We start from the raw sequence: 25,704 nt of genomic DNA on the forward strand, positions 1-25,704 counted from the left end.
CCCTCTGGTCCCCATGGCTGGCAGAGCAGCTCTACCAGCCACAACAGCCTCTACACCCACAGTTTAGCCCTAACCTGGTTTCTATTCCCTACTTTTTCTTTTTTTTTTTTTTTTTTTTTTTTGTGGGCCTCCTCCCTCTTTTGCTGTGCCCCACTTTGCCCTCCCTCCAGTGAGCTCTGGCTGCTGCTGACCCTGATCCCAGCAAGACCTGGCTGAAGTCAGTAATAAAATGCACCAGCGAGGTAGGTTGCTTAGGTCAGGGTGGCTCCTGCTTCCCCAGGCTGGGATTAAGGAGCAGCACATTGGATTTACCTGCAATGGCTTACAGTGGGAGGGGAAAAGCAGGAGGAATGGGGCCAGGGAGACTTTTCTTTCATGGGAAAACCAGCTGGAGGATTAGCAGCTTTCCTGGTGCTTGTGTTTTCTTAGTGGGCTGAAGAATGCTGTTTTTAAGGCACTGGGGATGGAAGGCAGCTTCTTCACCCAGTGCTGCTGGCAGGACTGGGTTTGAAGCCATGTGCCAGCCAGAGCTGCCCCACAACCTCCTCAGGGCTCCTCCAGATATTCCCTTGGTCGACTGGGATCCAGAGCACCACTTCTCCAAAGGTATCATTAGAAGAATCGTGTTTTTCCAAGCTAACTGGTTGTATGGGTCTGGCTGTGCTGATGAAATAGCTGCCAGGCAGCATGTGAGTTATCCCTCTGGATGGCAGGGAGCATTGGGCACTCGCTTGGAAGAAGAAACAAAAACTGCCCTTGGTGAGTGCCTAGTTCAGCAGGGCTCTGGTGGGCTGCCTGTGCCAACTGGGAAGGATGTAATGGACAAAGTGGACACACTGGGTGCTGGCTGGATGTCTCCCTAGGCCTGGCAGCAGGATGGAGCTGAGACAGACCCTCTCCTCATCCCCTCAGCTCAACTATAATCTCTCTGCAGCAGCCAAAAGTGGGAAATAGGTTACAGCCACGCGAGACCGGCGAGGTGGGGATGCATTCTTGGAGTCCAGCTGGATTTGGGCAGCCCTTTGGCTCCCAACCAACTTTCCAGCCTGCAGGAGTGACGCAGCACTCTGGATTGCCAGCCCGGGCGGGCGTTCGCTCCCTTCCAGCGCTGCCTCCCGGGCACGGCGGTTACATCACGGCCTGGCTGCCCTCACCTGCCCTGCGGCCGGAGCAGCGTGGGACCGGGCACCTGCCTGGGCACCAGGGCACCTAATTGCTGTTTGCACCCAGGCTGGCACCACCCTGCCATGCTGGGGAGAAGCATGGGCACATGCCCAGAGGAGGGCAGTGCCCATCTCAGGTGCAAGGGCTGCATCATGCAATCTCTCCTCTTGCCAGTTAAAGCTGTACTTGGGCTTCTTAATGAGCAGGGAGCTTTCTGTCTTGCAGGAATTCCTGGTTTCCATGAATTTAAGGTATGCTGATACTACAAAGAACAGGAACAGAGTAAAGACACAGCTACTGGTCAGTACCCACTTTAGCTCTGGTTTCTTAAACTGGGCAAATGCAACAGCCCCAGCAGAGCCTGTTCAAAAACTCCTGGGGGAGAAAGGAAGAGGCGCTCGGCCTTGAGCCCTGCACTCCCTCCCCGCTCCTTTCCCTTCTGGCATGTGAAGCCAGCAGTGGAAGCTGGCAGGGAGAACTGTCCCCCAAAAGCAGCTGCAGGTAGTAACACTCAGCCACCCTGGCAAACCACCCTTGCTCAGTCACAGATCAGCCCAAGGTGGCAAGTGATGGCTAATGCCATCCTGGGGTCCACATCCTCTTTCTGCACACTGAGGAGGCTGGAAATGTCCCTCTTTCCTCGAGAGGGCAGAGGATGGAGCCTGGAGTTACGCTGCCTGCACTGAGTGGTAAAAATGCTGTGTGGGTGTCTGATAGGGAACTGCTGGCCTGGGTGCCTGCCTGCGGGAACTTGTGTGTGGCCAGCCCCAGTGGCTCTGGTTGGGACCAGAAGGGCACCTGGGAACTGGGAAGGCTGGGGTTGGGTAGTGCCATGTTTACAAGGAGAAACATATTTAATTTTTGAGGACTGAAAGTGTAGGGTTGTGTCCAGGAGCATAATTCCAATCACTGGCTGCTGACTGGAACTGGAGCCATGGCTGGTTCCCTCCTCAGGGCTGATCCTTGCCAGGACAGGACCCCACAGAACTTCAGCATTACAGAAGACCTGGCAGGCTGGCAGGAGAGAAGACTCAGCCATCCCTTGGTGACACTGTTAGTGGCAGGCTCAGCATTATGGCAGTGGAGAGGGAGGGAGCCCCTGGCATCTCCACTGTGCACCTGCGTTGGGTAACACCCGGCCAGGCGGTGACGCCAGGGACACGGGTGGGGGCAAGCAGTTTCGGTCGGGGCAAGAGCAGAGGCATCCAAACCAATGATTACCTTGGCCCTGAGCTGCTAAGTGGAGGAAGTCTGTGATTAGTTGACACCTCCAGCCAGGCTTTGGATTTTAAGCTGGGCTGGAGCAGGGGTGGATGACAACTGCTTTATTCACTGCTGATACAGTGAATAAAGCAGTTGTGAATAAAACTACAGTCAATAAAGCAGTGATAAAACTGAAAACACAGCCTAGGTATGGTATCAGGATATGCTGGTGATGGATAAGCAGTGAGTCCCCAGAGGCTTTGGGGGTGCTCATGGGGAAAGGTGGGTTTTGGTGCTGTGGCTTTGAGCCCTGGGCTGCGATGTCCAAGGGCTCAGGGCAGGACTTTGTGTTGGGTTTGGTTTTCATGTGCTTTGAATAAACCTCCCTTCACCAGCCACTGCTGTGAGTCTCATGCAGCCTTGGGAAGTAAAGAAATTACTTCCCAAGGGTAAGCTTATCACTGAGCTTTGGGATTCTTGTATTTGCAGGTGACTACTAGAAAGGGAAGAGGGGAGGTGGTTGTGTTTGGACATGTGGCACAGCTGATACCAGGCCTGTGTTCAACTCCATGCAGGGAAGAATCTCCCACTCTGTCAGTCTGTCCCAAGGGTCTGTCCCCACTCTGCAAATGCAGCGTTATTCATGGTCTATCCCTGCAGCACAGCAGCACTCTGGCCTAGCCAGGACACAGAGGACCATTGTCCCAACCCCAGAGCCAGGAGGATTCAGGCTCTACAATGCCATGTGGCCCCCAAAGCTTGCCAGAGTGAGGAGTTAGGTTGATGTCTCCATACCTAGCTGCTCCTGGCAGGTAAATCCCAGGTGTTCTCACCCCGGGTGAACATCACAGGTTTAGCAGAGCAATTCCCCACCTACAACCCCTCCAGCACCCATCTTAGGGTCAAATGGACGAGAAAAATATAGCAGCAATGAAAAAGATGGTGAGAATGACACTGAGGGTGTGGAGCCTCCAACCCCTTTCTGTTTGTCCTTTGTGGGGCTTTGCCATTCAGCTACTTCCATGCGGAGGTGTCGGGGCAGTGCAGGGCAGCACTGGACCAACACAGAGCCTGGATAAGACCAGCACAGAGCCTGGATAAGACCAAGCATTGTCCACAATGCCTCCCCCGCAGTCGGTGCATGACCCAGGGCTCTGCCTTCCCCGTCTCGCCGTCGTCCGCCCTGTGCCATGCAAACAGATCAGCCAGATTAACCAGACGGGATCCAGCCTCTTCCCGGAGCTGTTCAGCACGAGGGGGAAGTGTTCTGGGGCCTGAAGTGGCCATTTGGGCCGTGCAAACAGTGAGATATCCTGGAAAGGGTATTTATTTAAGGTTAAAAGCATGACCTTGCCAAGGCTCACAGGGCTGGGAGGATGTGGACTGAAAAACAGCCCTTGATAGACCTGGCATCTCAGCCCCCGCCAGCTCCGTCCCAGCCTGGCACCACCAGAGCTCTCAGAGAGGCTGCGGCTGCACCCAAGGTCTTGATCCCCAGGAGAGGACTAAGCTACCCATGGGATGGGGCTCAGTAGCTTTTTCCCCCCAGCATCCAAGGTTTTGGTCCCTGGAAGGAGACTTTGCATCCCATGGGCGAGGACTTGGTGGCTGTGCCAGCTCTGGTGTCCACTGACAGCTTCTTTCCCTGGCACACAAATCAGGCTGGGTCTCACGTTTTGGAAGCCCAGGAGCTCAGGACTAAGTGTCCCTTGGGAGCCCACCAGCTCAGTCTCCTGCACTTTGGCCATACGACAGGCTGAGCAGGCGCTGCACAGAGCTGTGACTCCCCCTGGTGCCTGCCCCGTGGTCCCGAGCTCGTCCTTCTCTCTTTCCTCATTCCCCTGCTGGCCTTGGGGCATCACCTTGGATGGGTGAGCGGGGAGCAGAGATAAACTCGTACCTGGGCAGCAGCTGTGGGAGCTGGGATGTGCCAAACACCCGTGTGCCAGGGCCCGAATTTGGGGAGGGAGCTGCTTTCGGGGTGATGGAGGCAGAGCTGTGCCTGCAGATGGAGCTCCGCGCTCGGCCGCTGGGAGCAGGGAAAGGGGTGGAGCGAGTTGATGAGGCCGGAGAATTCCTCCTTCTTGAGGACCCCACAGTTCTCCCAGACCCCAAAAGACAAAGAGAGGCAGTGCTTAAGGTCTCCCTGCTGGGCAGGGGATGGTGGTAATTAATCCCTGATTAAGTTAATTGCCCAAAAGCGTTTGGTCTGAAAGAGGTGGGAGGAAGTGCTGCCCAAAACCAGGTATGATAAAAGTGAATCTCTGCAGATGGATGTAGGGGAAGGGGAGGTGTTGGTTTTGGGAGTGTCTGGCTGAGGCAACCAGGGGATCTGGCCTGCAGCCTGAGCCTTCCTCCCCCAGGGAGGAGGAGGAGGAGGTGTGCAAGGTGGACTGTAGGGAGGGAAGGGCTGCTGATGGAGCTCAACCTCCTCACCACAACCCTGGGGTGCAAATAGTGCAGCCTTTCCAGACTCCTGGATTTGGGCTGGAAGCTGCACTTCTGGGACTGCAGCAGGTGCTGTCCCACGGGCTGGGGGGACCCTGGGAGGGCTCAGAAGGAAGCACTTTCAGCTGCTGGCTCCTGGTGTCTCAACATGTGTGTCCTTGTGCCAAGCTAAAATGACCCGTTTTCTCCTCTTTGGGGAGCAGGGACACGGGAGGAGCTTGCTGGGAGCCAGATTTGGCCTTTCTAGGGGCGGAGTGGGTCAGATGAGGACAGTGGCAGGGTCTGATTCCCGTGGCTCCCTCGGGATTGCAGATACCTGGGGAAGCAGTGAGGGCTGCCTGTGGGACTCTCGTGGTGCCCAGGGCAAGGGACAGCAGCTGCTGGCCCCAGCTCGCTGCTTCAGGGATTACGTTGATCCGCTCCAACTGCCCTGCTGTGTGCTGAAGGATTTCCGAGTCTTACACATGTTTTCCCTGCTAAATTGGAGGTGTTTGTGTCCACAGTGCAAGGGCCAGGTCAGTGTTTGCTTTGATCCCTAGGATTCAGCTGGGTCAGGGGAATTGTGTGACTTGGCCTGTGTGTGGTGGGAAATCAGATGTTTAAAAATTTCTTTTGGAAATGGAGCTCTGTAAGGCAGCAGATTTAGCGCTACCACCCTGAACCTGCTGACTCTGCAGGCTCTTCTTACAATGTCTGGTCTGTTGTCAGCATTGTGACTCCCATCTTGGCTGTACCTCTTTTGAATTCAGCACTTTTCCTCAGAAATCAAATTTCAGCCTCTCCCATGTAGTTTTCAGCCCACAATTTGTTCTCCTCTCCCAGGTGGTCTCTGGTCCTAGTGGCACCACAGAACTGAGTGATGCCATGCACCTGCCTCTCCCTGTGTCAGCTGCAGTGGGATCCTCATGGATCATGTTGGTCTTGGATGTGTGGGTGATCCCCACCCCCTGCTCCTCCTCAGCTGCCCCCACATAACCAGTTCTGCCCCGTTGTGCAATGGCAGTTCCAGCACAACTCACCCTGGCCCCTGCCAAGCAGCACCCTCGGAGCAGGGCTGTCACTCTCCTGCCACTGTCCCTTGTGGTGACATCCCAGGTGTGACAGTGCAGGTCTGTGTCTCTCAGGAGCGGCCCCACCCGATGCCCCTCTGGGCCTGACACCTGCCTCCCCTGGCCTGGCAGCACCCGTGGGTGCTCTCCCAGCTGTGGGCAGGTGGCAAAAGCCATTCTGCCCATCAGAGTGAATCCCTGGCTGGGCTTCACACACCACCTGATTCCTCAGTGCCCCTGGCTCTGGAAATGGTCTTTCCTAATGCATGCTCTTACAGTGGAAATGAAACCTCAGCAGGTCTCTGATGCACTCTCAGCTCCACCCCTTTTGCAGCAGCTTGCATTTTTTTTAATTGTTATTAATTTTTTTTCCAGAGGATGATGACAATTCCCTGGGGCTTGGTGTAACTTGGGTGTGAGGTTTGCTCCCTTGCAAATCACAGCAGTGGTGTGATGTTACTGGAGGTGCTGAGCCCATCCCAGTTTGGGGCTGTGATATCCAATGATGGGTGTAGCAAACCAGCCTTATTTGTTGCAAATCCATATGGATTTGATGAATGTCAATGTTCATTAAGGTTCTGGTGGATCAGTTCAGCTGATTTGAGGTTTGGCAAGGAGAAATAACAAAGCAAGAAGAAATCCACTGCCACAGCGAGGAACAGTGTGATTTTAGCTTTCCTTCATAAAGAAATAGGGCTTTGGAAGTCCTGGTCTGTTCAGGGGCATCCTCCAAGCTTTTGGATGCCAGTGTCTGGGTGATGAGTCAGGAGGCAGTGATGGAAAATGGGGGAAATTCATACAGAATCAGGTCGGAAGAGAAGAGAGACCCTGCGGGGGTCAGAGCTGGGTGCCAGAGCTGCGAGGGAGATTTGGGGCGGCCTGGTCCCTGGGGGTGTCCCCGGCAGAGCGGAGGTGCTGCAGGCTCCGCGGCAGCAGCAGTTCGGGCAGGCGGGCACAGCAGCCCCTCCTTCCTGCAGCCTGCTCCTCGCTGTGGAAAAGGCCGATTTTCTCCCCAAAACGGCTCCCACGTGGGACATGCAACGTTTGCTCCCTCTCCCTGGCAAAAGCGAAACCCTATCCCTGTCCTCAGTGCTCCGCTTGGGTTTCTCAGGGCTGTTCCTGGCACTTGGCTCCTTCGCCTCCCATGTTTCCATCGCCTCTCTCCATCTTTTTTCCACTCCTTCCCTCCTCTGCTGCCGCCGCTTCCCTCGTCCCTCCCTGCTGCCCCGGCCGCTCCCCTAAATGGGCCACGGGGGCGGATTATCGGCACCGCTCATCTGCATCCGCCCTCCTCCCAGTCCTGCCCTGCTCCTCCTCCTCCTGCCGATCGCAGCAGCTCCGCTGGAGCGCGGCCGCCCTGGAGCGGCAGCGCCGGGAGAGCCGCCGGGCCGGGGCTGCCGTGAGTAGGGGGCTCTGGTGGCTGCACTGTCCCTGTGCTGGGAGGCTGGGTGGCTCTCCGGCCGTCTCCGCTGGCTGGTTCTCCTTGGATTGTTTATTTTCTTCCATCCCTGTCCTTCCCGTGTCCTTCGGCGGCAGCAGGAGCCGGCAAGCCCGTCCGCGGTAGCGCGGGGTGCTGGGGTTGGTCCCCCTGGGGGTGACACCTGCGTGGCCTCTGCTCAGCAGGGAGATGCCGCTGGAGGAGGGGGACCCGCTGAGCCCGGGGGGGCGGCAGGTCAACGGAGAGGTCAGCGGTGTCTCCCCGCTCCTGGGGATGGGGGAGCCCTCGCTCCGGGGCACGACGGCGCCTGGTGGCAGCAGGACAGACGTGATGGCAGAGGGCTGGGAGCTGGGGCCAGCACTGGGTGATGGGGATGTGACCCCCGGGGGAGCCCCACAGCGAGCACAGCAGCCCGAGGAAGCCCTGATGACCGAGCTTTCGGAGCTGGTGCAGAAGGTGGTGAAGAGCAGCAGCTGGTGGGAACGGCACGGCACGGACATCAGCATCCTTGCCTGCAGCTTCCTCCTGCTCCCAGCAGGTAACCTGGCTCAGGCCCCCAAACCATGGCCGGAGGGTCCTCAGGTGTCCCACTGCCTCCTCATGACTGCTTTGTGCTGGGAGCCTGTTGGCACCTACTGAGGTTGTAACAAAGCCATAATAACTCCTTCACCCCGTGACTTGGTGCACTCTGACCCCACAGCAGATGACAGTGACACCCAGGGTACAGCCTGGGCTGAAGGGACAGTGGTACCTGGGGTGCAGCCTGGGCTGAGGGGACAGTGGTACCTGGGGTACAGCCTGGGCTGAGGGGATGGTGCCCAGGCAGATGTACACAGGGCAGGACAGTGGGTGATGTGTCCCACCATGGGACATGGTGGTTTTGGTGGCAATGGCCCTGGCTGTGGTGGGTGCAAGGGAAAACAGTTGAGTGTGGGTCTCTGGTGGCATGGCTGGAAAGCTGGGACCTTCTCTTGCTGTTGAACTCCTGGGGATGTTGAGATCCTGGCAGAGTAATGGCACCAGTGAAATCCCACATCCCAGAGCTGTGGGGTGGGATCAGGTGCCTGCAGCACTCCTTGCCATCGAGGCTGGAAGTGGCCAAATCTTCAGCACAAGGGTGAGTGTGGCTGATCCAGTCATAAGGACGATGAGGAGGCAAACTCTGACTTGCATGGTTTAAATACATGTAACTATGGCTGAAGAACAGGTTTAGGGCCGTGGCTGGTGTGTTTGGGTGTAGCAACACCTCCAGCCTGGCTCAGAGGGCTGCAGGACATGAGCATGGCCCAGCTCCTGCCCGGCTGGTTTCTCCACAGGGTTCCTGTGCCTGCGGTCGGCCCAGGCCATCCCTTTCCTGGCGGGTGTCCTCACCCTTGGCGTGGTGCATCACACCCTGACCGTCAAGGGCAGCCACCTGGCCAGCCACAATGCCTTGACTGAGTCCAAGTCCTGGAGCAAAGTGTGGGCTATCTTCTTCATTGAGGTGAGTGGGGCAGCCCCCAAAAACACCCCATCAGCACCTTGTGGTGGTGGGAAATGTTTGGAATGGCGGGAAAGGTTTTCAGTGCTTAACTCTTAAAAGTCCATTTCCAGACTGGTTTGGGGTCTGTGGGGTGCAGAGCATGTCCCCATGGTGCTTCATTATGGTTCCAGAGCATCTCCCCAGGTTCTTCCCACACGAGCCCAAGCCAGGCAGTGCCCAACCCTGGCAACTTCTCTCTCTTCTCTCCCAGCTCTGCTCCGCTTTCACAGTTGAGCAGGCCACCTACAACCATGTGAAGATCCACCATGGCTACACCAACGTCATTGGCCTGGGGGACTCCAGCACGTGGAAACTTCCTTTCCTGAACCGCTACGTTTACATGTTCATCGCTCCTCTCGCAGTGCCCATCCTAACCCCTCTGGTTGCACTTGGTACGTGTCCCACGTGCCTTGGGACAGGGTGCTGGGTGTGGGAAGCTTGTAACTGCCCAGGTCTCACCCCAGCCAAGGGTTCTGCTTTGTTTGGAGGCATCACATTAACTACACCAGTCCCTGGTGGGACACGGCAGGAAGGGCAGGAGATGCTGCACTTGCCCTGGGGACCACATCTTCTGCATCTATTTTCTGCTGATGCTGAGAAAACACTTCACCTTTTCCTGGGCTGGATGTTGAAATCTCTGGCAAGAGCCATCATGAGCCTGCAGCACCCCAAATCCATTCTCCTTTAACTCAGATCTGTGGCCATAATGGGGCTCAGTCTCACACTCAGGTTGATCAGAGCATCACACGGGGTGTTTGGTGGCCGTGTATGGGGTGGAGGTTTGGGCCAATGCAGGGGCCAGACACAGAGAGCTTGGGCAGGAAAGGTGGTGGCTCCAGGGAAATAATGGTGCCAGAAAACAATCAGGGAGAAGAGCCCAGAAAGCAGTAAGAGGCTGGGGAAGCAAAGCTCCCCAGGCTGCATGACCCAGCTGTAGGCAGTGCCAAATGCATGGCCAATGACTTGGCAAAGTGTAAGAAACAAAGGAGCGTCCAAATCCCCTGAGTGATGCTGCACAGCTGGACCTGCTGCTCTGGGGAGTCTCTCAGACCCACACCCCAGCAGTTTTATAGGGTTTGGGCCAACCTGGAGGAGGGGGAAAGTGAGTTCATGGGCTGGGCTGGGCTGTGGGGCTATTGGCACAGCCTGACTGCTGGAGCAGCAGTGGTGGTGGGGAAACATCAACACCTCTCCCATGCGCTGCCTCCTCTTCCTTGTGCAGATTTACTGAGGAACGTGGAGTGGAAGGCAGCTCTCCGGACCCTCTGCTGCATGTTTCTGGGGTTTTACTGCCATTACTGGCTCCTGCTCCACGTCTCGGGCTTCCAGTCGCCGTGGTCTGCCCTGCTCTGCATGCTGGTCACCCGCTCCCTCCTGGCCCATCCCTACATCCATGTCAACATCTTCCAGGTAGAGACCTGAAGCTTCAAGGTATCCCAACAGTGCTGGAGACAGGCGAGCCACCACCCAGTGCCCTGATGCTTCTGGCTGGAGCTTGTGTCACCTTAAGGCATGTGGGTTCAGTTGTCACCTCCCTTGTACTGATGTTGTCACCAGGAGGATCAGGCTGGTGGTGGCTGTGTGGAAAGTGGTGGCCCTTGGAAAATGTCAGGGCAGATGAGTGCAAAGGGTGTGAGGATGATGTCCTCTATGGTGACTGGGAGGGCTGATGTGTTTCAGGTGGTGTTATGGGCCCTGGGGTGGGGAGAGGCTGGTGGCTCTAAGTGTGGATGTGTTGGGGGAGCAGAGCCTGGGAGCTCCTTGGTGGCTCCATGGACAAACACAAGATGGGGTGACTTTAGGGACAAACTCAGCTCTTGGGCTGACAGAGAGACCCCAAAATGTGGCTCGTTGTGCCCACACACAGGCAGAGCTGCCATTGGCTCTGCTGGGATGGGACTGGGGAGGTGGCAGGTGCCACAGGGTGCCCACCCTGCCTCTCCCACAGCACATTGGCCTCCCCATGTTCGCCGCCGACCGCAAACCCAAGCGGATCCACCTCATGAGCCTGGGTGTCCTCAACCTGCCCCGCAACCCCCTCCTGGACTGGTCCTTCGGCCACTCGCTCATCAGCTGCCACGTGGAGCATCACCTCTTCCCCAGCCTCTCTGACAACATGTGCCTGAAGGTGAGATGACTCCACAGGGTGACTGGGAGGTGACATGGGGACGAGAAATCTTCCCACCCCCTCCTGCCCCCACTGCCAGACATGTCTGTGCTGCTCCTTCTCATGTTGGAAACTGCTTTGCAACAGTCCCTAACCCATCTCCTGCCATCCGAATCCTGTTCTCCTGGGTTTCTGCTCCTTCTCCTGGTCCCAATTCCAGCCTGCAGCAGCCTTCCAGCAGTCCAGGATCCTCCCAGTGATTCCATTGGGAAAGTATCCCAGCACTGCACAGTGCAGTTTTTGGCTCAGGCAACATCCAGGCAAACCTCCTATCACTCTGGTCATGCCCTTACTTGCTGCTCTGAGGTGTGGGGTGTGTTCAAAACGTGGGCTCTGAGCACTGCCCCAGCTGGAGGGGATCCCAAGGCAGGTCCATACAGCGCCCTTCAGCACAGGATCACCACAGCAATGCTGTGCCCCTGTTTTCAGTGTCCTTTGCTTGAGCTCAGGGGGCTGGCAGGACCCACCTCCCCCAAAGAGGTGTCACAGGGATGGAGGCAATTAAGCCTGTAGCAGCCTCCCAGTCCCATCAACAAGCTGGCTGTGTGGGCCAATAATGATGGGTGTGAACGATGAGCATTCGTGGCTAGTTCTCATAAGAAGCCTCATTAGGGCATCTCTCCTAATTTGGAGCCCTCCAAAGGCGATTTGCCAGGGTGAACTCCCTGTGATGCTGCAACTGGAAACCACCTTCCTCTTAATATTCACAGCAAAGATACTACAGCTGGTGCTGCCTGCTCCAGCCCAGCTTTGGGCATGTGGGATGGCTTTTCTGGGCACGTTTCAGGCACCTTGTACAAACACAGGGCACCCTGCACAGCAGTGACGTTACCTTTGCCTTTGCAGATCAAACCCATCGTCTCCCAGTACCTGAAGCAGAAGAAGCTGCCCTACAACGAGGACACCTACAGCTCCAGGCTCTGGCTCTTCCTCCAGAGATACGAGGAGCTGATGGTCCATGCTCCCCCCATAACGGAGCTGGTGGGCATCCAGTGAGGACCCTGGGGGCTGCAGCACTCGGGGGGCTGTTTCCACAGGGATATTCAGAGGGATTGTTTTAGCAGGACCGACACCTCCATGAAGTCACCATGTAGGAAACATCCCTCCCTGAAGTCTTGCTTTTGGCTAGAAAATGAATGGTGCACAGAGCCATTGCAGGGGGAGAGCCTGGTGGGGCAACACCAGGGACAGAAAAATTGGGGTTCCCCACAGTTATCCCCAGCCAGGGCTTACTTCTATCCACTCTGCTTTCACACCTGGGGAGAGGAAACCACCCCATCCGTGGGGGATGCGTCACCACGTCCAGGACAACCAGAAGTGAGAAGCACCAGGATCTGCAGGATGGAGCTGCAGCTGTTTGGTTGGGGTCTCAGGGAAGGGGTGGATGTGGGGAGGGGGCTGTGACACTGCTGCTTGTGCTTTGCCTGACTTTGGGCTAAATCAGTCCCTCCTAGGAACAAAGATTTGTTTCAAAGATAAGTTCAGCCTTAACACTTTGGGGTGGATTTCCTTTATCATTGTTTTTTTTTGCTGGAGGAAGTCTGACTGGTATCCTGTGGTGCCCAGGGTAGAAATGGGGGAAAGACCCTCACCCCATGGGGCTGTCTGTGTTGGGGTGCCAGAGGCGGCCCCAGCCCTGGTCATTGCTATGGCAAGGATTTATCAAGGGGATCATCTGCCAGAGGCAGGCAGGTGTCAGGGCTTGGGAGGCTTTCCCTGCTTAGGGAGGGTGAACTCTGCCCCCTGTGCTGCTGCCAGGGCTGGGATGCTCACGTGGGCAGCTCAAGCCACCTATGGGAAGCTGTGTCTGCCTTTACCAGGGTGCTCTGCTGCCCCAGACCTGCAGGACCGATGACAAAGTCAAGCCCAGGGTCACGGTGGGGAGCTGGCAGCAGGAAAGGCAGATGGCCAAACTGGGAGCAGTGTGGCTCTGCTCTCAGCCTGGGGTTTTGCTCTTCGATTTGAGCTGTCCTCCCATCCAGGCTGCACCCCTGCAGTGCCACATTGTGGATTTATGAGGCTTCACAGGCAAATGTGCCCCAAGGCTCAAGGATGCTCTGCCCTGGCCCTGGCCCGTGGCAGGGTGATTGCTGCAGAGGGCAATCCATAGTGTTTTACTTGGCTTCTCCTCCAACAAGTCCAGGAGCCTCCTGAGATGCACAGGAGAAGTGTCCCTGTGGTGTGAGGCTAGAGCTGGGATGGCCATGGCATCCCTGTGCAGAGGATCCAGACTCAGGACAAGGAAGAGGGGCCTTGGATCCATCCAGTGTGACCCCTTTGGCATCAGAAATGTTGAATTATTGATTTATGCTGGGCTGGGGTCCAGGGGCTGCTGATGCACTGATCTGGTGGCATTGCCACCTCTCTCCAGGCCCATGTGGGTCATTGATCCAGGGCATTGTGAAACACCCAAAGGGCAAATCCCACAAATCCCATCCTCTGAGCAGGGCTTAGGCTGGGGCTGTAGGTGGGGGAGCAGCTGGAGGAGCATGGCCAGAGCAAATGGCCTGAATGCTCTGGGGGGTCTAAGACCCACCCCAGAGCCCTCCCACCACCACCTCTGCCTTCCCCAGTTCATCTCTCAATTGAGCATCAGAGATAAGTTAAGATAAATGTGACAAATTATTGACATTCCCAGCTCCAGCAAGGGGGTGAGGGAGCATTAGAAGTGTTTTTGATTCAGGCAGGGTAATCTTAACCTCAAATGTTCCTGTGTGTGGGCACAAAATGCTCTTTTGCCCTCTCCTGCTGCAAAGAGATCAAGCCCCAAAATGTTCCCAGGCATTGGTCAGAGCAACAGCTCTTTTCCAGCTGGATTTTATGGATGTTGTTTAAAGCAATGCCAGCTGAAGGCAAGTGTTTGCAGGTCCCTCAGCCAGCAGGAGACAGTCTGTGAATTGGGAAATAGATGGATTATTCCCTGCCAGAACTGGTGAATACAGAAGTTAATGGGGGAAAGGGAGAATTCTGGGAAAAAAGGAGAAATCTGACTGTGCTTGGAACCCTCCAAATTTAAACCTACTGCTTTTGTGGATGACCTCTGTGGTGATATTTGGAGCCTTCAGCCTTGTCCCTCTGGGGAGGGGCTCAATGATTGCTGTGCTGACCTGAGGATGAGGGTTTGGAGCTGTTGGAATTCCTGGTCCTGGCCACAGCCCCCCTGAAGGAGCGGGTGCAGAAGGAGGCACAGAGCCAGCTGCTGTTTCCAGCGTGCCTTTGCAGAAAGCCATCAACTCATTTCCAAAACCAGGAGAGAAAGTGTGTGAATTTTATGATCCATATTACAACCAGCTCCTGGCTGTAAACTCCTCATGGTCTTAATTGCATTTAAAAAGCCCCGTCAAGCACTTCCCTGCATGCTCTGGCATCTGACCAACTTTTAAATGTCTGCTCGGCCCCCTGAGATGATTTTTCTGTCTGGTGTGTTGTGCACTGGCTGAACAAGATGGGATGTAGTGCTCCTGCATGGAGGGGAGAGCACCAGCATTTGAAATGCGCTGAGTGATGGCGATGAAGGAGGAAATAAAGCAGAGACCGTAGGGATGCTGGGACAGGAGTTCTGTCAGCATCATTTATCCACTCTCTCTGGCGTTAATGTTTTACTCTTTACTGAAGGACGCTGGGTTTTTCTCCTGGCACGAGCAGGATCACTGTGCAGCGCACGGTTAAAATCAGTCTGAGGTTCGCTTTCCCCGGCCGACCTCGGCAGCTGGTCGCTGTTTGGGCGGCAAAGGGGCGCAAGCAACCAGCAGCATCAGCGATGATGATGCTGCGAGAGCGCGCCGGCTACCGCGGACGTCTCACCATAGAGAGCGGCGGTGCGAGCGGCCGCCAGGCGGCTCTTCCTTCCCCGCCTCTCTATGGTAACACGGCGCTTCCGGTCCGCCGCGGTGGGAATGGCGGGGCTGGGCGGTGACGGGAGGCGGGGCTATGCTAAGCAAGGCGCTGTACCTCCTCCCGATTGGTCAGTGAGGAGGAGGGGCGGGACCTGGTCGTGAGGGGCGGGGCCCGGCGGCGGCAGCGGAACGCGGCCCGGGGAACGCGTGCCTGGGGGGAGCGGGCCCGGAGCGGGGCAGCCGGGGCCGAGGGAACCGCAGGAACCGCAGGAACCTCGCCCCGCAGGGCCCTGCTCCACCCCTGGGGCTGAGGGAACCGCGCCCCGCAGGCCCTGCTCCACCCCTGGGGCTGAGGGAACCGCGCCCCGCAGGGCCCTGCTCCACCCCCTGGGGCTGTGAGAGGCGCGGGGCTCCCGGGACCCCGGTGCGCGGGCTCGGAGTCTCGGTTCTGGCCTGTGCAGCCGTTCACACCCGCCGGCCCCGGCCCGGTCCTAAGCGCCAAGGCCGCTGTCCCTGAGCTCCCGGTGCGGTGCAGAACCCCGGCCCCTCTCTGCTCCGCTACGGCCATGGCCGGCGCGGGGGTCCGAGCCCCGCTGGGTGGGTGCCGGGCTCCGGGGAGGGGCCGTGCCGCCCCTGGCGGGTGCCAGCTCGGGTGGCTTCACGCCCTGCCTGTCGTTCTCCCCTGCAGGTCTGCGGCGGTGGCTGTCCTCGGCTGCCCCGGCGCCCCGGGTCTGCGTGGTGGGCAGCGGCCCCGCCGGCTTCTACACGGCTCAGCACATCCTCAAGGTACCGCGATGGGATCTGCCCGCGGGGGAGGCATCTCTGCCCTGCCTGCCTCTCAGCGGTTCTGGGGTGGTTTTGTGGGCTCCTGGCCCTGCTCCAGCCAGGTTGGTGTTGTTGGGAGGCTGCCTGGGGCTGCCCAGACCCCACCAAGTCCTTCTGGGCCTGGTTGGTTGCGGTCGGTACCACCGCTTTCATCCCTGCCCTGCCCCTGGGTCGTCCATTCAGGACTTAGGTTGATTGCTGTGAGTTCATCCCAAGTGACTTTTCTAGAATCAAATAATCAGCAGGAATCTGCCTTGCTCAAAGCTGTTGTCACCCTGCAGGAATGACATTAACCGTGTGTTTGAAGTGGCTGTGTGGGACCTGCTCTCCTCCCTCCTCCCCCAGCAGAATTAAGACTCATGGGTGATGCTTTACCTTGAGTCTGCAAATTTCAGTGCTCTGGGCAGTCAGGTCTGTTGGGAAATGAGACCTGAACACAGAATTGGGCTACTGGCACCCTCCAGAGATACAGCAGCTTAACCCCATCATTAAACCATGCTGTGCTGTCTCTGGAATGTGTTGGAAAATAGCTGTTACTAAGCCTCAGGGATGAATTTCAGGGCTGCTTAATCTCGGAAGAGGCTGACTCAAAATACGAGATAACAAAAACCTTGCAGCCAAGGGTCTGTCTAAGGCTCTGACCCTGAGATGACTCAGCCAAGGCCATCTCAGGGCATGGGCATCTCTGTTGGGGACTGGGAGATGTCTGGCAAGTCCCCAGCACCCAGGGTGCTGTACTGGCTGCTTCCCAGCTGGCATGTGGGCTCTCTGATCAGCCCTCCAGGTACTGGATACCCACCAGGGTAGTGTGGAAAAGGAGCTCAGGACTGGGTAGGGAGATGGAGCCCCACAAGATGGACTTGATGGTGGTTGGGGCCACTCTGTGCTACATCTTGTGGTCTGAGCTGGCAGTAACAGGTGCAGCATCATCCTGCTCATGGAAAAGTCTGGAAGAGGCTGTGTCTGGCTTGCTGCAGCCCATCCTCCTGCCCTGTACTCCCCCAGCTGCAGATGAGTGTTGCTAGGCTGCTGTGACCTTTCTGTCCTCATCCTGGCTGTGACTTTCTCCTCCTGCAGCACCATGGTGGGGCCCTGGTGGACATCTACGAGAAGCTGCCCGTTCCCTTCGGGCTCGTCCGTTTTGGAGTGGCCCCAGACCACCCTGAGGTGAAGGTTGGTGCTGGCTCCCTGCCCTTGCCTGTGTGGTTGAGTGTGGTGACAGTGGTGGGTGCAGCTGAGGTGGTCACTGTCCTTCCTGGTGCCCCAGGCTCTCTGTGACATGGAGCTGTCAGGCCAGAGAGGTCCAGGTCTCCTCCTTGTCCATGCTAAGGCCAAGGATAGGTGACATGGGACACCTGGCATAAGGGCTCAGGAGAGCGGGCCACAACCAGGGGCTTGTGATGGGAAGTGCTGCTCCTGCTGCTGGTCAGCCTGGCCCAGAGCAAGGCCAAGGAGCAGAGATGGGTTTCTGTGTCTCTGGGCACATTGCTGCTGCTGTTTGCTCCTCAAGCAGTACCCATTCTGGGAACACACAGATCTCCTCATGGGGGCCGTGGAGTTGGGCTGTAGGGGCTCTCCTGGGCAAGGAAAAGTTAAACCAAGGATTTCCCAGCCATTTTCCTTTGCCCGGCAGTGAGTGGTACCCAGGAGTATCTGCTATATCTGAGCTGGAGTGGAGGTGGTTGGAAGGGTAAGACACAGGAGATCCAGACATGGGAGATCCAGACACAGCAATATCTTGCAGTGGTTTCCTCTAATCCCTGGAGATCCAAAGACCAAAATGCCTGGATGCCTTTGTGTGAGAGGGGAGGAATGGACGTGCTGCAGACACTGCCCCAGCTGTTGTGGTGGTGTCTGTCTGTCCCCAGGCTGAGTCCATCTGGGGCTGCAGGGCTGGGAGTGGTGGTTTTGCTGTGTAGCCCTGATCACTCAGAAGAAAAAGGCCTGGATGCCATCATGCCCTGCATCCTCTCTCGAGGAAGGGGCTTTCAGGAAGAGTTGAGATGAGATGCCAGCAGAGGGGACCAGGTGGGCTCTGCAAACCTCACTTTTGGGAAGGAGTTTTCCCCCGCAGTGGGGTTTATTCTGAGGGGCTGAATGTACTAGGAAGGTCCTGTCCTCCCTAGGTGGGTGCAAAATATGGATTTTCCTTTCACAAAGGGTGGTGGAGAGAGTGCCAAGTCACACCTGTGCTTATCTCCCTGTGAGTTATCTCTGGCTGTTGGTAGATAAGAGTCTCAGAAGAACTTGATTGGGATGAGGCGGTGAAGATCTCAAGGCTGGAGGGGACAGGCGCAGGGATCTCCTATCAGCAGCAGCCTTGGCCCTGGCTGTGGCTGTAGCTGTGGCTCTGTGCTCTCTGCAGAACGTGACCAACACCTTCACACAGACGGCGCGCTCGGGGCGCTGCGGCTTCTACGGGAACGTCACCGTGGGAAGGGACGTGACAGTGCCGGAGCTGCAGCAGGCATATCACGCCGTGGTACTGGTGGGTACCAAAACCTTAGTGCCCCACGAGTCCTGGGAAAGGTCTGCAGGGTTATTCTCTACTAGCATCTTGGGAAGAGTGTTTGGGTGAGGTGTTTCTGGGTGCCTTGTTACCATGGAAAACTCTTCCCAGCCTTGGGACAGCTCAGATGCTCCCAGGTTTGTCCAAAGCCCTTGCAGGGGGCATGTGCTGGAGCATGGCATCAAGTGCAGGTCTCTGAAAGTTCTCCCTGTGCTAGCCAGTGCTTATTTTAGCCTGCCATGGATTTGTCCTTGCTGATCAGTCCTCAGCTTGTCATGCTCTGCCTTGGACCAAGGATGTAGAATTTGGCTCTGGAGCCCAGGATGATGAGGTAGATGAAGCCCCTGTGCCTGGACTGTGTTTAGCCCTTACACTGAGTAGCTCAGCCTTTGGGAGGGGATATCACAGCCGTGCAGTGACCCTGGCAGCAGCTGGAAGGGGAGATTTGTGTTTTGGTGTCAAATCCTGCACATAGTGACATCTCTGACTGTGCCTGCTGCCTCCTCAGAGTTATGGTGCTGAAGACAACCGGGTCCTGGGGATCCCAGGGGAGAACCTCCCTGGTGTTTACTCAGCCCGAGCCTTTGTGGGCTGGTACAACGGGCTGCCCGAGAACCAGGATGTGAGTATGGCCCTGTGCTCCCCTGCCCTTCCTCCCGTCCTTCTTTCCATCCCAATACAGGCATTCAGCTCCAGATTAAGTCCTGAAAGGCCTGCAATTGGAAAAGATTAGCAGAAGCCATGTTAAATCCTTCTTAGATGGTAGAAATGTGAACAATTTGCACATCAGTGAGAGTGGATTAGCTGGCTGTCCACGTTGGCAGCACATTTTGGCAGGGCCAGATGGGAGCCTGTAGGGGTGATGCTCTGCTTCCTGAGGAGGCTTTTTGGCCAAAACAGCTCCTGCTCCCAGGAGGGCAGGAAAGGTAGGAGGGGGGATCATCTGGGGTGCCTGGAGCAGCTGTGTTGCCGTGTCTGCTTGGGGAGGAGGCTGGTGTGGAGTTTCCCAAGCTGCACCACCTCTTTTTGGGGCAGAGCAGGGTAGAAGGGAATTTGGGTGGTAGGAGCGTGTCTAAAGGGCTGGACATTGTGGAGGCCATATGGATTCATCACAGCTGAGTCTCTCCCCACAGCTAAAGCCTGACCTGAGCTGTGAGACAGCGCTGATTCTGGGTCATGGCAATGTGGCACTGGACATTGCCCGCATCCTGCTGTCCCCACTGCAGCTCCTCAGGGTGAGTGATGGCTGCTCTGCCCCATGAGGGCAGCCCACGCCCTAGATTCCCTCCCTGCTGGGTGGCTGCTGGCTCCCACCCATCTCAGATAAAACCTCAAACTCCTCTGTCTTGGGACGTTTCCCTGGGGAAGGCTGCTGCCTGTCGGGTGCACCCATGGATTCACAGTCTGTAGGGAGTGATCCAAGGCTGTGGCCATGACTTGGGTGATGCTGCAGAGGCCTCTGGATTGCTCTGCTGGCATCCAAAAAGTTGGAAATTGAGCATTATCTATGAGAAGCAAAAGAGGAGCCACTTTCTCTTCTTCTGCCACCAAACCAGAAACTTCTGTTGGGGTTTATCTTTTTCTGCTGGAGCTGAGGGCAGCAGCCTGGTTTCAGCTGGTGGCACTGGGCAGACTGGTGGACCTCATCCCTATAGACAGCTGGGAGCTGGTGTGCACCAGCTGCTCCATACAGCTGTTGCCCCAGATGTTGGCAGGAAAGGCTTTCCCTCTGGGAGAAACGCCACGAGGTTTGTTACAGCTGTGCAGCAACTTCCTATATTAATATCTAAATTAAATTATAAAAGCCCCCAAACTTGGGGGCACTGCCGAGCAGTGACTTAAACCAGCTTGGGAGCAGTGCTGCAAAAAACATGGCACTGGTATGAGTGCCAGGGTGGGCAGGTAGTTCCTGACAGGAATATTGATCTGGAATGGTTTATCCTGGTGACCTTGTGTCTCTCCCATCGTGTTTTCTCTGGAAAAGATCTTGCAGTCTAGATAAGCAGACAAGATTGAAACAGGATTTTAAGCAGACATGATTGAAACCAGCACAGGATTTCTGTGAGGTGCCAATGCCAGGCTGAGGCCTGGCCGTGCTTGTGCTTGTGCTGGAGCTGCCTGGGGCAGGCAGGTGGTGATTTGAGCTGTGGTTTGCAGCAGGTTTCATCCAGAGGCTGTATATCCTGAGCTGGGAATTTCCCCAGCAGCATCTGCAGGCACCTCAGAATGGAGCTCACTGAAGGCTTTGCTCTGTTAGCCCCAAGGTGAACCTGCTGGGTGGATCCCCCGAGGCAGTCACGGGGTGCTGGCTCGTTACCTCTGGTGCATTATGGCCTCGGAAAGAACATTCAGTGATGAGGGACCAGCTGTGCAAATAGCTCTGTGCAAAGGGAGATGACTTCTTTCCCGTCCTCGCCTGGGCTCTCTGCATGCACAGCCAGCTTTTCTGCTGATTTTTCACCTTCAGAGGCTGTGCCTTCCTCCCAGCTCCCTCCAGATCTGCCCTCATCCCACACTGCTGTCTCTGTTTTGCAGAAGACAGACATCACTGACAGCTCCCTGGCAGCTCTTGCCTGCAGCAAGGTGAAGCGTGTCTGGCTGGTTGGGAGGAGGGGACCTCTCAAGTCGCTTTCACCATCAAGGTGAGGCTGGAGGTGCTGCTCTTTCCCAGAGTTGAGCCCCAAACTGCCTGTCCCTGGTTGGGAGAGGTGGTTTGGGGCTGAGTGTGGATCCCAGGCATCCTCCTTCCTGCACCCATTTCCTGGCTCCTAGGGGTTTGGGGCTGTCCTCTCTCTGCTGGAGGTTACATTTTCCGGCCCACAATTCCCAGGAGCTGCGGGAGATGATAAACCTGCCTGGTGCCAGAGCTGTCCTGGACCCTGCTGACTTCAAAGGCCTCGAAAGTGCTGTCAAAGGTGAGGGACGTGTGCCATGCTTCTCCAGACAGGGACTCACCTTGGCAGGTGAGCAACCAAGAGTGATCTGCAGGTGCCCAGAGTGTACATCAGAGAAAGTCTTGTCCTGTACTTAATGCCTGGCTCATGAAGCCTGTTACCATGGTGTGTCATGTCCTCAGAGTGCCAGGAGGCACCAAGACAAGGGAACATTGTGTATCTCTGTTTGTGCTGCCACTTAGTGCTTACACTCTTGAGTGATGAGGGCAGGAGGCTCAGGAGGGCTGAGGAAACCTTGCAGGGGAGATCCCAAGGCTGTTGATTTAAGAGCTTCCTGAAGACCTGAAAAGAAAACACTGAGTTCAAGGGTGTCCAGAGACCTGCTCTTCTCCACGGGCTGCTGCCTCCAAGCACCAGCAAGACAGGAAATTGCAGACTTTGATTTGTGTGTCCCACTGGCCTCAAGCCTCAGGAGGTCCCCTGGTCACTTTTGACTTGCAGTTTGTCATCTCAAAGGTGTCAGGCTCCCACCAACATGACAGACTCACATACTGACACTGCCCTGACATGGCCTTGGCCCAGTGCTGTGTCTCAAGGGGCTTTTGCTGATTCCTGTTGTGAAGATTTCTCTCTTTTCCTAGATGCTTCCAGACCCAGGAAGCGACTGACTGAGCTGATGATCAAAACAGCCCTGGAGAAGCCAGTGGAGATGCAGGCAGCAGCAGCAGGGGCAGCAGCCCCCCGGGAGTGGGGGCTGAAGTTCCAGCGCAGCCCCCAGGAAGTGCTGCCCAGTGCTGATGGGAGGAGGGCGAGGGGCGTCCGCATGGCCCTGACCCGCCTGGAGGTACCGGGGGGCTGGTGACCCTGGGGGGCTGAGGTGGAGCAGGACACATCCATCCCTTGGGAATCTCCCCAAAGGCACTTCTCTGTTTCCTGTCTGTCAGGAGTGGCCTCTGGCAGGCTCTTAGGGAATCTGGTACCTAAAGAGCTTCTGGTACCACACAGAGTTTTCCAAAGGGAGCTCTTTCCCTGATGCTGCTGCAGAATGGCCTTTAGCAAATGCCCAGGGGTCAAAGGTCCCATAGGAGACTGGAGGGGGCTGTTGCTCTGCAGTGGTGACTGTGGTGGTCAGCAGCCTTTCCTCCCTCTCTCAGGGCTCAGGTGACTCTGCCAAAGCCATTCCCACTGGAGATGTGGAGGAGCTGGAGTGTGGGCTGGTGCTCAGCAGCATCGGCTACCGGAGCCTGCCGCTGGACCCGGCCGTGCCCTTTGACAGCCAGCGCGGGGTCATCCCCAACAGTTCGGGCAGAGTGGAGGGTGTCCCAGGTCTGTAGCCACAGGGATTTGCATGGGACACGCTGAGCACAGCTGCTGGGCTGGGGGCTTTGGGGTGGGAAGTTCATTCACCAAGGGCATGGGTATTGCACACCTTGGAGAATGGGAACTGAGGGCATGAGCTGCCTCTATCAGGGGTTAAGAGCTGGCCAGTCTCCATCTTTTTAGGGTTGTCTGGTTTAGCACAGGGGTTTTACTGCGTCCTGTTACTAAAATGACACAGCCCATGCAGCTGCTTTGTGCTGATCTGTAGGTACACAAACTCCTGCCACAGCACTGTTTGTCTGTTCACATCACCAAGGTGGGGAAGAGGGCAAGGACTTGGAGCCAGAAGGGTCCAAGGCCACATGCTGACTTGAGCCTGGCTGCTCCATGTGCCCCTGCAGGTCTGTATTGCAGCGGGTGGGTGAAGAGAGGACCCACAGGCGTGATCATCACCACCATGAACGACAGCTTTGACACTGCCCAGTCTCTGCTGGAGGATCTCCAGGGGGGTGTGCTGGATATATCCCCTTCCAGAGAAGGCTTTGGGCTTGTGGAGAGCATCCTGCACAGCCGAGGTCAGTGCGAGGGTTGGTAGCAGCCAGCAGGAAGGATCAACGCAGCCAAACTCCTTCTGGATCTGTGAGGGAGCAGAGTCCAAACCATGGGAATGGATTATTCTGCTGTTTTGATGTTCCAAAGCCCAGGGAGAACAGGGCTTGAATTCTCTCAAATATCTGTGTCATTGCTAAGGTTAATGACCACTTTCTGGGAAGGGCCAATAAAAGCAGCACAGACCTTGGGTAAAATGTCAGTGTCAGCTGCCGAGACAGTGAGCTATTGCTGTTGAGTGGTTTTCCTAGTAATCCTTCCAAGCAAGTTAGGGGAAAGATTAAAATGCCCAGGAGAGTAATTTGCTGTAGCTGTGTTTAAAGACATTCAATTAAAGTGTGTGTGTGTGTTTTGCCTCTTAAACTGTCTGAGGTTTAACAGTGAACTCGAAGCATTTTGTCCCCTGAGGTGGTTTGTGCTCGCTGTTGTTACGGCTCACAAAGGTCTGACTGATCCGAGCCGACTGGAACCTGCCACCCCTCTCCTTCTGGCGTTAGGAATTATTTCTCTTTTGCGAGACTGAGCTCTGACACCGTGTCGGAAAAGGGCAGCTTTGCTGCCACATCAGGGCCCTGCCAATGGTGAGGTGAGGCTGAACTTGTTCTTACTTGGTTAAGTTCTCTCTCCTGTCTCACTATCACCTCAGGGGTCCGTCCTGTTTCCTTCTCGGACTGGGAGAAGATTGATGCTGCTGAAGTGGCGAGAGGCAAAGCTGCTGGCAAACCCCGGGAGAAGATCGTGGATCCTGCGGAGATGCTGCGGATCATTGGTCACTAAGGCAGCAGTGGTGGGACCATGGCACTGCCCCAGTGGTACCATCCTGGGGCAACACCAGTGGGTCATGAGCAGAGCCTGGAGCACAGGGCTTCTGTCTGGGGCTGGTGGTGGCTCTGGAGGGATGTGTGACACTGGGGCCTCTCTGGTAATAATGAACTCTGGGTTCCCAAAGTCTCAAGACCTGAGGCTGTTGGCTGGCCCCACATCCCTGCAACCAGCTACCATTCCTGGGGGTGATTCTTGTCTGTCTTTGAAGCATTAATGAATCATGCAGTGCAGGTGAAGGGAGGTGTGTGTGCACCTGGGGAACTCCTGACCAGCCACTCTCTCAGAGCAAGTCACATGGAGAGGTTTCCCTGTGTCTTGCTGCCTCCCCTTGAAGCCACAAGCCAAATGGGTTTGTTGCCTTGTCATTCATGCCAGAGCAGGCATCTTTTAATAATGATTTTTTTTTAAAAATAAACCCTTCCAGGGAAGCCAAAATGGACCTACAACTTGAGTCTGGGTTCTTTGTCTGCCACTGCCTTGACCTCGGAGCAACCCCCAAAGTGCTGCAGCTCCTGCAATGTCCCAAGGCAAGGCAGCTCTGGGTGCTCTCCACTTGTGAGCTCTACACAAGTAGAAAAGGGCATTAATTTGCTTTCTCCTTCCCACAGTTAATTTGCCTTCTGCTTCCCACAGTCTGTCCTACGGGGTAGATTGGGATAACAAGCATGTAATTGCCTTGTTCAGGATCATGAGGGAACCTGTGTCCATTGGTACCTGCCAGTGCTGACTGGTGCAAGCAGTGCCTTGAGCTCTTTCTCTCCTTTCACTGGTGGGGTTGTTTGTTTTTTTTTTTTTTTTTGTCTGTGTGTTTTGAAGCTTATTAAATGCTTCTCTTAGCCCAGATTGCCTACGGTGACGGTGTCAGGTTTTAAGCCAGATTACAAGCCGTGAGCTGTAATCTCCTTTTATCCCTGGCGCAGGGGCAGCGTCAGCGGGGCCCCTTCCCTGGCTGTCCCAACCCCCCCGTGCTCCTGCCAGAGCACTGCAGGATTGCAACCCTCCTTCTGGCCTGTGGAAATTGTGACAGTGGCAGTGGCTCTATGATGGAGGCAGAGGAGTGATCGAGCCAGCGCAACCTCCACCTCAGCCCAGCCCTCTCATGGCAGAGGACTTGCCCACAGGGCACTGTTCTCTCACCTCATCTCTGACTCAACTCAAGGAAGGGAGATCTCTGACTTCTCCCTATTTTTCCCTTTTTCTCTCCTATACTTTTCTATTTAAATCTCATTTGAAAGCTCATTAAGAAACTCAGGAAATGTGATAATGGGAACTCGTACTCAAACGAGCAATAAAGCTTTTGTGGAACAGCTGTTTGTGTGATGTGGCTCTCCTTACGTCTCGTGGCTGATGCAGTCCTAATGCTGAACTCTCGAGCAGGAGATTACATCAGTGCTGGGTTCCGAAGTGAATCAGAGCTTTGGGAAGGGGGAGGGAGGCGAGGGGGGCTGCACCTACCACAGGGAGCAGCAGTTCAGCTTGGCAGCCTAGCCAGGAATGTGACAGGCAAGGGGTTGTTGTGGCTGCATCAAATCTTAAGGTTTTGGGAAGAGAGGAGACAGATCCTCCCCAGGATTTTCTTCCACATTGCCTTGAATGTTGATGCCAGGGTGCATTTGTAGCGGTGGAAAAGGCCACTGTGCTCATGCTGAGCCTGGCACGTGGCTGTTCCCAAACTGAGGATGCTTCAGGGTAGTTTTTGGGCTGTGGTAACAGATTAACAGGAGTGTCTGTCCTTGATGAGCTCAGTGACTTTGCTCAACCCTGAACTTGGCCAAGGCCCTGGGGTTAATGCTGGTCTGTGGGAAAACCATGGGATGATGAAGGTCAGTGAAGGGCAGGGACAGGGGACTGAGCCTCATGGGCAGAGGGAGGATGGCTACAATCATGTAAATTTT

At 56.0% G+C, this 25,704-nt stretch overlaps 2 protein-coding genes across 2 annotated transcripts; both read left to right on the forward strand.

Moving 5' to 3' along the window:
• Positions 1-7,222: 7,222 nt before the first annotated feature.
• FADS6 (fatty acid desaturase 6) lies at positions 7,223-14,296 on the forward strand. Its single transcript, XM_054516891.1, has 6 exons — positions 7,223-7,840; positions 8,619-8,785; positions 9,036-9,216; positions 10,047-10,234; positions 10,773-10,952; positions 11,838-14,296. Exons 1-6 carry the CDS (start codon positions 7,492-7,494, stop codon positions 11,985-11,987), a joined length of 1,215 nt encoding a protein of 404 aa, XP_054372866.1. The 5' UTR covers positions 7,223-7,491; the 3' UTR covers positions 11,988-14,296.
• Positions 14,297-15,017: 721 nt separating this feature from the next.
• Positions 15,018-25,118, forward strand: FDXR (ferredoxin reductase). The gene is given in 13 exon segments (XM_036394755.1): positions 15,018-15,424; positions 15,516-15,613; positions 16,730-16,825; positions 18,018-18,140; positions 18,670-18,783; positions 19,295-19,396; positions 20,697-20,778; positions 20,781-20,803; positions 20,992-21,076; positions 21,697-21,899; positions 22,210-22,381; positions 22,777-22,950; positions 23,631-25,118. Coding segments are annotated over 13 exon segments (1,434 nt in total). The 5' UTR covers positions 15,018-15,393; the 3' UTR covers positions 23,762-25,118.
• Positions 25,119-25,704: the final 586 nt, after the last annotated feature.

Source organism: Molothrus ater, chromosome 19 (assembly GCF_012460135.2).
Source record: "Molothrus ater isolate BHLD 08-10-18 breed brown headed cowbird chromosome 19, BPBGC_Mater_1.1, whole genome shotgun sequence".
Classification (NCBI taxonomy): Eukaryota; Metazoa; Chordata; class Aves; order Passeriformes; family Icteridae; genus Molothrus; species Molothrus ater.